This window comes from Equus caballus, chromosome 27 (assembly GCF_041296265.1).
Source record: "Equus caballus isolate H_3958 breed thoroughbred chromosome 27, TB-T2T, whole genome shotgun sequence".
Lineage (NCBI taxonomy): Eukaryota > Metazoa > Chordata > Mammalia > Perissodactyla > Equidae > Equus > Equus caballus.
In genome coordinates this window covers 52,042,785-52,055,163 of record NC_091710.1, presented here as the reverse complement: position 1 = coordinate 52,055,163, position 12,379 = coordinate 52,042,785, and the positions used below count along the sequence as shown (strand labels likewise).

Sequence of the window (12,379 nt, the reverse complement as noted above, 5' to 3'; positions counted from 1 at the left end):
TATTGAGGTAGGTAACTAGCAGTGTTTCAGATGAATATCCAAATTATTTCAACATATAATTATGTATATACCTATATATGCCTTAAACTTTATTTCATTACTTTGCAGTGTTAATTCTGCCACTTAACTGCATCCAGTACAATTTAAAATTCAACAATTGAAAATTTTATCTCTGTGCTTACCTTTCTTATTTTGGTTTATTCTCATTTTATGATTGTTTGCTTAAGTTTTCTCAGAAAAGCGTCCTTTCGAGTCTCTTTAAAAAGTATCTTTGGGTATCTCTTTTGTTTCTTTTTTGTTGAGTGCACAGCCTTTGAAGATAACACTTATGAGCTTATTTGTTAAATCATTGATATCCTTGATGTTTTCTATGAAACCACTAGGATTTCTCAACCTCAGCACTATTGACATCTTGGGCTGGATAGTTTTTTGCTGGGGGGCTGTCCTGTGCATGGCAGAATCTTTCACAGCATCCCTGGCCTCCATGCACTAGATGCCAGCAACATAGCTCACTCTTCACCCCACTCCCCAACATGTGACATCCAGCAGTGTCTGCAGACATTACCAAGTATCTGCAGGAGCCAAAATTGCCCCTGATTGAGAACCACTGCTCTAGTTACAGAGGCAACTGTTACCAGCATCCCTGAAGAGAAGAAGCCTTGATTACTAACATCTAACTGGAAATATTTGTTTACCATTGTTGAGCTTCTGCTTAGATCCAGGCAAGCTGACTTTTCAAGATCCCTTCTAACTTTAATTACCCTATGATTAATCCTTTTTTATAATATGCTTTATGTCAATTATTTTTTGTGATTCTTATCATCTATAATAGATTTGGGAGTTTTTTGGGCTTACTGTTTTGCAGTAAGTCTGTAATATGAAGTACAAGGCACCAGTTGATGTGTGTGTGATACATAAGAGTCGAATGGGTAAGTTGCATTGGCTTCATCCACTAAGACACGTGAAAGTTGTGTCTGATGAAATGTTTGGTGACGTTTCAGCTTCCCAGATGCCTGAGAAGTCTCAGGAGAACCCAGTCAACTCCACGTGCGAAGTGTCTTTGAACATTTCACATGATACTTTATGTTCAGGTAAAATGATTTTCTTTTCTGTGATATATTTAAGCTCTAAGAATATTATAGTTTTTATATTTGGAATTTCTTATGATGAGAAGAACAGTTAAAAACTAGAATTCATGAATTTCACCCTGAATTAGGTCCTATAGTAAAAAATAAGTATAGTAATAAAATTAAGGCATGAGAAATCATGTGAGTTAAACCTCCTTTTTGATTCCTATAGTTTTTCTCCTAGGTATTTGCTTTGTTGGCACAGAATCCATTGCTTATTTTTTAAGAAACTTTTGATCTTATGTGAATTGCGTGCAGTTTAATCTCCATATTACTGAGAACAGTAAAAGAGACAAGGAAAAATTGTTTCACACCATGTATAATGAATGTATGGAACAAGTTTCTGAATTCGGTCAGTGAAGTATGTATAGATCATCAAAGAATTTAGGAGACAGATGATTTCTGATTAGAAGCAAAAAGAATGTTGGTAACAATGAAATTAGAATTATATATTATACATATATATATTTTTTAATGTGGAAGCCCTGGTTTCGCTTTGAATGATAATTTTTCATGGTTGTAGCTTTCCTTTGGTTGTATCACATTTCTTATACTTTTCTCACCCAGCCCACAATAGGACCCAGATAAGTAGCAGTGACCCTAAAAGAACTGTGTTCAAAAGTGCTTGAAGTGTTGTGGAAGGTCTTACTATGAAAGCCACGACAGTGACCAGTCACAAAACAGGATCAAGGCATTGGGAGTTTACACTAAAGCTTCCTTTTGATGTGTGGTTTATTCTGGTAATCTTTTTGGCATGTGTCGTAATTATTTACCCATTTATCTTAAATAATCTCCGTCTTTTTATTTCATACTTGCATCTGTTTCCTATAAGTTGGAAACGAGCGATAATAATAAGTAACTTGGCTTTCATTTTTCTGTGCCGTAGGCGGGTGTCTTCTGCGCTGGGTCTCATTCAGTTCTCCCGTTCGCCCTATGAAATAGGTGCCGTTGTTGTCCCCGTTTTCTCCCTGAGAAAACCAGGTCAGAGAGAGATCAAACAGCTCGTACAGGTCACACACAGTTTGTGAGAGCCCAGCCTGGGATGCGAACCCAGACAGTCCAACTTGAGAATTTACTCCATGACATGCCACGCTGCTTGTCAGCTTTTTGAAAAGTATGCTTAGCTTATTCAGCTGCTAAAATTAAAAAAGTGTCCTGTATTTCCAGCTACTGACTTGGCAGTGGCGTGGCCTCACCCTAGCCGGTGGGCTTCCCTCCGCTCTCTGGTGGTGGGCTCTTTTCTGCCTCTTAGAAGCAGAGCTTTAGTGGTTTCGGTCAGTAAGTTAGGACGCTTCCATTGCCTCCACCGTTGTGTAGTTTCCATAAAGTGAGGTCCTCCGTCCAGTCAGCAGATGCCGAGGCCCTACTGGGGGAGCCAGGGCCAGGTTAGAGGCTTCAGATTCCAGAAAGTGGTGTTTCTGGAGCTTCGAGTCTAGTGAGAGGACAGACAGGCATGTAATCACGGTGTGATGTGACACCTAGTTTTATAAATTTAGGTGGAATTCTGTGTGATTAGACCTGGTGAAGTCAGTGGGAGGATTCAGAGATCTTGACATCCGAGGTGTGTTTTGAAGGAAGAGTGGGATTTATCTGTATTAAAGTGTGGAGGAAGGGTAAGGCCTGGAGGTGTAAATGCGTATACAGTTTTCAGGAGGTAGGTGGCAGCTTAGCATTACTCTTAAGAAATATATAAACTGTATGGGAAGTCAGAGCATTAAGATCTACCAGGTGCTTCACTTTTGAATATAAAGATAATGTGGAGACTTCAGTGGAAGGCAGAGGAGTCACGGTGGGCTGCATTAAATTGTGGAAGGCTTCATGGAAGACTCCAACTTGGCATAGACCTGAAAGCAGTAGTTCTTAACTTTTAGAATTGTTGACCTCCTTGAGAATTTCATGACAAGTTGTGAATGCTCTTCATGGAAAAAAGGGCACATGCATATGAACATCCAGAAAGTGTACGTAACACTTTTAGAGGTTTGTTACCTCCCTCCCTGCAACCCACATCCCATCTGATGCACACGTTGAAGCCCAGGTTCCCTAGTTAAAAATGCTGGCCTTAAAGGTGTCCTGAAGGGGAAACGAGAAGAACCAGGATGTGGTTAAAACTCTTCTTAACTCGGCTTAAAAAATATTACTTTATTGGTCAACTGAAAATTACTTTTATAATAATTTAAAACATGTTAAAAAGTTAATTCTTTGTTAATATTTTCCAGATGAATCCTTTGCTGGTGGTCTACACTCATCTTTTGAGGATCTTTGTGGAAACTCAGGATGTGGGAATCAGGAAAGGAAAGTGGGAGGATTTGTTGATGAAATTAAAAGTGATAGATGTGTTTCGTCACCTGTATTGAAAACAAGTAGTATTCATGTATCAGCATCTCCTGGGTACGTCAGTCAATTAACTCCTCAGAAATTCATGAGTAACCTTTCAAAGGAAGAAATACATTGGCAGAGAGATCCTGTGGGTGAAATAGTCGCCCCGGACACGAAGCATTCAGAAGGAATAACTAAGGAGGCATTTGATAAGAAATGTAGTTTGTCTCCTACGTTATCTGCAACAAAAGGCCACTCTCTGGGACAATCACGACCCAAGAGTTCCTCAGCAAAGAGAAGAATGACATCAGAGAACTTAGCTTCATCTCCAAAAGAAAAACTTAAGAGAAAGAGGTATAACGGGAAATCCACCATGCCAAAATTGCAGCTGTTTAAGTCAGAAAGCAGCCTGCAATTCAGGACCAGATCTGCTACCAAGACTCCTGACTGTGGGGAGTCCTCATATGATGATTATTTTTCACCTGATAATCTTAAGGAAAGGAATTCAGAGAACCTCCTTCCCGGGTGTCAGTCATCATCAAGGCCTGCCCAGTTCTACTGCAGAAGAAATCTTTCTAAGAGGGAGAGAACAACCGTCTTAGAAATGTCAGATTTTTCCTGCATTGGTAAAAACCCTGGATCAATTGGCATTACCAATTTAATAGCAAAAACCAGCTCCAGTCTTCAGAGACCTACAAATGATGAAAGAAATACAACGTTGGGTTTCATGGCTTCTGAGGGAGCATCTGCTGCTGGAGAAACTCCAGGATTTTGTGGACAGGCTGTCCCTCAGACAAGAGAAGACATGAGTGAAGATGGAAAAAGTATCTCCTCCTGTACCATCAGCGAACTCGCTCTTCAGAAAGCACGTGTAGCAAAGGAAGATCATGGGGATTCAACTCATTGGAAAGGCTGCAATAAAGAAATGCAAGAATTGATTGACATACAAACCAGGCAGAAAGAAGATACTGCTTCTAAAATGTTGAATTCCTCTGAAGGTGAAACACAGAGTAATTATAAGCTAAATTTTGTAGGTGATTGTAATGTGGAAAAATCTACAGAAGAAAGTGAAAACTTACCCAGAGGATGTAGTGAAAGTATGTGAATCTCCTTTTCCAAGTATCTGTGTTATAGGAGTATGTAATAGTGCTTCCATCTTTCAAGTTTATCACAACTTGCATCATTAAGATATCTCTTCCCCCCTTTCTTTTTCCTTTAAAGAATGTGTTTGATATTTTCCAATGATGAATTGTTTAGGAATGGATGGCTTACTGCCGTATAGAATTTCTAGGCTCATTTTGTCAAACCTATTGTTATGAATGCATTTCTCCAAGCCTTTTCCTTAGAGGTGAAAGAGTAAGTGATACCTTGTGTAATCGGCTCGAGTGGATGCTTTTCCTTGTTTCAATATAGCCTCTCACTATGACATGATTATTGTGCAACAAGGCATAGTAAAAGGGTTTTTGAAAATTCTCAGGTCATAACAGTGAGGCTGTTTATTTTAGAAGAGAAATTAAGGTTGTGTAAGCCGTTGATTCTATCAAGAAAAGAGGAGGTATGAAAAAGTAAATGTGGAAATATGTTACCAATATTTTACTTTTGAAGAAACTTTGAGCAATGTTATATGTAAAGAAATATTTTTTAACATTTTTGCTCAAGTAAGAAGTTCATTATTGCAAGCCTTGTTTGACTTCTGTTTGTTTTGCTTTAAGCGTCTCATTTAAATAGATGTATTTCCATCTGTGTTTTTGTAACCATAGTAATGAGCTGTGTAATTGTAGCAAAAGTAGCAACAATAGAAACATTTTTTGCTTTCTGATTATAAGCACAAGCAGGTTTCAGCAAACAAAAGTGAAGAAATCTTGAAATTTAACCATCTTTACCTAAAGAGTGGGTTAAAGTTTCAATAACTACAAGTTTATTCTTCATCATTTCTCCTCTCTTTGCATAGTTTTAACCACCTTTTTCAGGATGGAGAAGTTAAGGGGGTTGAAATAATCACAGATATATTGCTTTTCTTTTCCTTGGGTATAAACTTCCCAAAACTGTCTCACAAAAGGAATTAATTTTGTATAATTTTTTTTACATTTGAGCTTTCTGAAAATATGTAAAGTTCGATAAGGAATTATATTTTATGTTTCTTTAGACTTAGTATATGTTTTCAAAATATTTATTTTAAAATCATGTCCACTCTTAAGTTAATATAAAACAGTAGATGTATAGAATTGTTTTGGCAGTTAAGAATATCCTGTTCTTAAAGCTTATATTCTCATTCTTCTCAGTTTTTATCTTAGGTACTTTTTAAGCTTTTAATAATATTTAATGCACGCACATATGAATTAAGTGGAAAAGTTGATTTCAGACAGTGTGGTGCACGCTGTAATGCCAGTGTTGTCGATCGAGAAAGAGTGGTCGTCCTCGGAAGCAGGTGTACGGCCTGTTCTAGTGTCCACGGCCAGTGTCCATGGCCCCCAGGGTCTGGGCTCCACGTGGTGGGGGCTGTCACTCAGTGTGGTGCAGGCAGGGCCCTGGTACTGAATGTCACTCAGAGGTGGAAACAGACATTCTCAGTGCCCTAATCTAAGGCTGTCTTCTCGAGTTGCCTGCCTTATTTTCTGTCATTCCGAAGAGAGAAATCATTGCATTTTCGGACAGGAAGAGACTTGCCTATTATCTAGCCTAAAGCTAACCCCTTTGTTTTATATTGATAAAATCAAGACCCACTGCTGTTTTAAATTCTCCCCCGTCAGCCCAGCTGGCATCCCACTGCTCCCTGGGAATCTACCACAGATAAAAACATACAGCCTGCATTTACCTTGGACTTTCCATATATGCTGAAGTTGTGGAGCAGTAAAAACTATTCTGTGTATCAAGCTGTACCTCTCCAAATCTTTTATATTGAAATAAAGGTCTATTTTCAATTTCTGTTTTCAGTTTACTTTTACTTGTTGCCATTGTTGATATCTAAGATAGATAGTGTGCAGTAAAGGTTGCAAGATCACGTTACAAAGAGACTCAGTGGTAGATGTTAATAGAACAAGAGTGGAGGGAGAAACTTTTTTTTTTTTCTTTGAGGAAGATTAGTCCTGAGGTAACATCTACTACCAATCCTCCTCTTTTTGCTGAGGAAGATTGGCCCTGAGCTAATATCCCTGCCTATCTTCCTCTATTTTATATGTGGGATGCCTGCCATGGCATGACTTGATAAGTCGTGCATAGGTCCACACCTGAGATCCGAACTGGCAAACCCCAGGCCACCGAAGTGGAGCGTGTGAACTTAACCACTGTGCCACCTGGCTGGCCCCTAGGGAGAAACTTTTAATTTTGTTTTTTTTTAATAATAATCTTTGAAATCATATTAGCCAATAATTTTTTCTTTTTAAACTTTTATTCTGAGTATAAACAGTACACAAATACATGCTCATTGCTGCAAAAATTGCTAAAAGGAGTCAAATTTCCCTGTCCCACTCTCCCACTTACTTCCTTTTGTTCCTTCCTTTAAGAACTGTTTGTTGTGCACCTCTGTGTCCCAGACACTCTTCCAGTTTCCTAGGGGATGGCAGAGAAGGAACCAACGTGCACCCCTTGGCGAGGTTATGCTGTGGTCAGGAAGACAGACAGTAAGTGAATATATTAGCATGATGTCAGGGAGTGAGCAATGTGTGCTATAAAGAACCAGAGAGGTGCAGGTGGTTAGATGAGGTGGCCAGGGAAGGCTTCTCGGCGGAGGTGGCCTTGTGACTGCTGGCATCATGTTTCAGCTTGAGGAAACAGCAGTTGCAAGTGTCCTGAGGTGGAAGATGTTTGCAGGAACCACATGGAGGCCAGCGCGGCAGCAGCTCATTGGGCTGAAGGAAGACTGGGAGGGAACAGGGTCAGAAAGGCAGCCAGGAGCCAGATCCCTGACAAGACTTTGAGTTGTTCCCTTTTGAAGTGGAGCCGTTGGCGGGTTTTGAGCTAGAGAGTGGTCAGATGCGATTATGTGTTAAACATAAGCCTGGATGCTTTATGGAGAAGACGGTGTGAAGACAGTGTGGTTACCGTCAACAGCTCAGTGCGTTTCCTTCCAGACGTGTGTGTGTGGGGGGGGGGAGGGAACGTACACAAATATACAGGTGCAAGTAGATGCGTTAAGGGGATTTTTGTGTGTATGTAGAATTATCCTGTTGCCTTAAAATTTTCTTTTTAAAAAAATGACAGATATTTCCATATTGGTATCGACAGATCAACTTATTTTTTTTTTTAGTATAGTCTGTTGAGTCAGTGCAATTTTTCTGTAATGGGTCAGATAGTAAATATTTTAGGGTTAGTGGGCCAGGAGGCAAAATCAAGGTAGGTAGGTATTTAGTGAGAAAAAAGACATTTTCACAAAGTTTTTATTGATGAAACTCAAGATAAAGTTGAGTACAATTTTTTGTAACACAAGTCTAATGAGAAGAATAGAATTTGGGGGGGGGGAGTGACTTTTCACTTAATTGAGATTCAAATAGAGTATTGCCATCATCAAAATGGATTGCAAATGTTTATTAAGGCTGCCATGTAATAAAATTTTGTGTGATTCACCTTTGAAAATGCCTTTTCACACACACAGTTATTGCTAAATACTGTTGTCAGTCCATAAGCAGATGGTTTTCATCTAGCACATTGATTGCTTAGAAGGCACTTAGGGAATTCTATTAGATTCTTCTCTTGACAGGTGCCTTTTAGACGCCCTTTCTTAACAGATTAAGCACTTCCAATCAAGGTTAGGTAGACACTCTTCAATTGTGCGGTTAAGTGGATTTTAAAATAAGTTACCTTTGCTCTTGCATCAAGGTCTGAAAAACGTTGCTGAAACTGCAGCTTGAGCACAGGAAAAACGTCCACGTTAAATTTGCGTAGGGATGGAGATCTCAACATCTTGTTTTAACTTGTGACACACAGGACAGGAAGTGTACAAAGCTGCCTGATGTTACTTATTTGTCGAAATATCTTCCCACCTCCCCTGGCACTGCTGACTGCAGCCCTTCTGCCCACCACCTCAAGTCAGCTTTAATTGCCAACACACAAAGCTGGCTGGTTGTCCTGCACTAGTGCACAGCCTGGCCCCTCAGTGATGAAGGGAGCTGAGTGGTTCCACCGGTGCCACATGGCCGTTGGCAAAAGCAGTAGCCGATCGTTTCCACACCCACACCCTCACTCTTGTCCGTGGTTTAGTCGAGATTTTCTCTGCTGTGGATGATGAAATTTTACACGTCAGCACAGACGTGTGCCTTATCTAAACAATTTGGCTGTGTCCAACAGTTAGGTTCTTTTTCATAGATAACAGTTACCAATTATTAGAGGTGATGAAGGTTAGCACTCTTCTGCCAGCTCTGTGTACCAGATCTTGCTGCAAGCAAGTCTCAGACACGCAGACATTTATTGAACAAACATTTACATTGGCAAGCAGATGGGAAATGGTCCCCCAAAGAGACCTACATGTGGAGGCCCAGGCCTCCGTTCTTTAGGTTGACTGTCCGTACCTTATCTGAAAGGTTTCCTGGAGGCAGACAATATTCTAGGGCTAAATTTCTGTAAACTTAGTGTCAGCTTCAAGCCACCAGATACCTTGACCCTGTGGTTTCTCATAGGACCATTTAGGGCTCGGGCCTTGGATCTCACCCCCAGGCACACCAGCTATGGCTTGTGTAGACTTTTATGCCTTATTCATGCCCGAGTAAGGGATGGCCCTGTAATATTTTAACCCATCTCATTTTCTGGAATCCATGAATTTAACCAATGAGAAACTATTTCTGACATCCATGATGCTGATTAACAAGCTGGTGATGTCACCAATTATAGCTCATTTCTTTCATCTAATTTGCCAGTTTGGGAAGCATCTAATACTGTGCCGGAGGATTCATAGGAGTTGTCTCTGGACTGTGTGGCTTTTTTTGTTCACTTGTTGGCTGACCTCTCCTGGAGTGGCTGCTTTTGATGGGGATGAACTGGCACACAGGCCTCATCATGCAGTCTATGCTGAAGTATTTAAACTACTTGACAGCCTTCATACACAACGTTTTTCTGTCCTAGTGCATTAATCCCTTTGAGGGAAAGGACACATGATGTCTGTGCCGACTTCGGTTGGTTGGTGGCTTGCCACCCTGGGTTGGGGAGGATTAGGAGGCTTCATCCTGGCTTTGAAGGAAAAAGTGACATGGCGAATAGTAGTGTCTGCTTAAAGAAATGATACGGTTCAAGATGGGATTTATTTGGATCGTGTTTTTATTTAGTTAATGAAGAATTATAGACAAAAATATTATAGTTGTCTAAAGGGTGCATTTTTGTATATTCATGATTCATAATCCCAAGGCAGAGAATTGCTTTCATAATTTCCCATGTGTTTTGTAGCCATATGAGAGAGTTTGATAATCTTATTGATGTATTTGATAAATCTCATTGAAATCATCAGGAGGTATACTGTTTTAAAAATTGAATTAATTAAAAATATTTTATATATATTTTATAAGAACTAAACCCATCCATTCATAGGCATTTAGATATTCTATCTGGATATTTTGTATAGTCTGAGTGTTTCTTCATTCAAGAGAAAGTATAAATTACTATTGTAGCAAATAGATATACATGTATCTGTATTCCTAAATACTTTAAATTGAAGAGTAATTATTCCTTTTTTGTTAATTCAAGTAATATACACAAGTGTTTTCAGAAGAGTGTTGCTACCCTTTTCCCCAGAACCTTCCAGTCCATTATTCACTCGAGGTGAGCAACCTTGACAGCTCAACGTAGCTTAACAGGGAGGCTGGCTACAAGGAAGATGTTACAAACTATTGATTATTTGATTGGTTGATTTGTTCTTTCATTTGTTCATTCATTTTTCATTAATCATTTGATTACTCTGCACCTACTATGTCCAAGGTATTGGGATAAACACAAGGGCGATAAGGTTGACATAAAACTCTTGTCCCTTTCCCTTAAGGAGCTTAGACAAGTAGGGAAGATAGAGTCAAGATAATCCATATGGAAGTATCAGGAAATTCGAAAGACGGAGCGAGGACCCCAGTGAGAAAGGCTACATAGTATTACAACTAGTTGACATATTTAAAACCCATATTTTACTTCTCTACAAGGATTGCAAAGGAAAAAGTTCTACATTTATCGAAGATCGTGATTAGATTTTATTTTTGTTCGTAGTTAACAAAGTAAACTTGATATTTTATCAGATGATTAAAAAAATACATATATAATTTTTTGTTGACTGAATTTTGTTTGTATAGAACTTGCACACATCCCCACATCCCAAAAGTATATATGGAAAGTTGTTTTTCCAGGTGTCTTTTAAGGTGCTCCACAGTCTTAAGATTCTGCACTCTACATTATTCTTAAATAATTCATTATTCAGATTTTAGGGGCTCAGAAGAATTTTCCCATTGGGATAATGTTAAAATTTTGCATATGCTTTTATATGTTAGAAGTATAGATTCTTAAGTCAACCTCCAGAAGCCTTTTTCATCTTTGATGTAGCCGATCTTGCAGAATGCCTTGTACTAATAAACATTAATTGCTTAAATATATTATTTGTACTATTGTTATTAGCCTTAATTCTGTGTCTTGGAAGTAGGAAAGTCAGAGATGTGCAGGAGGATGGATGTTGGAAACAAGTTTAATTTCTTAGCCCTCTGGCCTAGATGAAACTTTAATGTGGACCAAGCTTCTATTGAGAAATTTAATGGTTTTCTCAGCATCCAGTCCTCTCTCTCCCTTTCCTAGCATTTAACTTACGTGTCTTTGCTGGTTCTGCTTCCAAAGTGGCCTTCCCTCAGTATCAAAGCATTTTCTTACTCCTGCTTATGTCCGTTGAGTGATTAAAGGGAGTGAGAGGTGAATGAGTCAACTTTCTAACCTTCCTTGATGTGTTTGCATTTTGATGATATTGTTAACTCAAACAGATTTCTCAAATAACTGGCGAAATTTCAGGCAGTATAACAAGGATAAAAATTCTGGGGCTGTGAGGTTGTTTTCTCTCTGTATCTGATCACTTTTTGTAGACAATGAATCACTTCTATGATGAAAATGAAGGGTGAGAGAGGAGTCCAGTATTTATGACTGATGAGTAGATGGTTGGTAAAATTCATCAAGCTGGGATATGTTGAAGGACGAACAGCTACAGGGTAGGCCAAGGGCGTGGCAGTTGAAATTCCTGAGACAGTCAAAGTAGCTGTCTGTTAGGTAGTTGGATCTGTCAAGCCGTACCTCAGCTAGGAGGGAGGTCTTGGCAAGAAACATCGAATGAGGACTCTTCAGTAACAGATGACTTCATGGGATGTGATGAAATCACCCTTGGGGAGTGAGAAGAGAGCTGATGATGACCCTGGGAAACTGCAGCACTTCAGGAGTGCGCACAGGAAGAGTCATGGAGAGGTGGGAAAACCAGGAAGGTGGGCAGTACACGTTTGTTACTGAGCTACGGCAAGGCATGAAGTCTGGCTGCTCTCTACCAAGTGCTATCAGAATTACCTTGTGCTTTCAGCTGCTTTTGGTTTACTGATAACATCCTTAAAACATGGTACATTACTGTAGCTGAGTTTGTAAAATGCTGTTTTAACATAACCATATAAGAAATCATTTACTTACATCATTTTGTGACTGCATGATTTGTAAATTTGTGAAGACGTGTCATTAACAATATCAGTCTGTGTTAAGTTTTAAAAGCTTATGATGTATTTTCTAGAGCTTTATGTTTACAAAATGCCCTACAAAGAACTGAGGCAAGTGGCTGTTATAGAACCTTTTTTGGCATGATACACTAGGAAGCTGCAAATTTATTCGTAGTTCACTAACAGGGAGCAATGTATCCCAAGTTATATCTTTAGTCCACTGTTTTTCTTGTTTTGATACACTCTTGCTTTAAGTGAACATTTATTTAAAACGGAAATTAAATCTATACTTGGTAC

At 39.2% G+C, this 12,379-nt stretch overlaps 1 protein-coding gene across 16 annotated transcripts in view; it reads left to right on the top strand.

Annotated features, from left to right (window-relative positions):
- MCPH1 (microcephalin 1) overlaps window positions 1-12,379 on the top strand; it is a 234,027-nt gene that overhangs the window by 38,570 nt on the left and 183,078 nt on the right. For 9 of the 16 annotated variants that reach the window (XM_070253456.1, XM_070253449.1, XM_023630485.2 and 6 more), the window contains exons 7-8: window positions 1,002-1,091; window positions 3,344-4,540. In XM_070253456.1, coding sequence (XP_070109557.1) covers window positions 1,002-1,091; window positions 3,344-4,540 — 1,287 coding nt within the window. Of the gene's footprint in view, window positions 1-1,001; window positions 1,092-3,343; window positions 6,365-12,379 lie in introns of those variants that run through there. The other 7 variants (XM_070253458.1, XM_070253454.1, XM_070253457.1 and 4 more) reach the window with 2 other exon arrangements.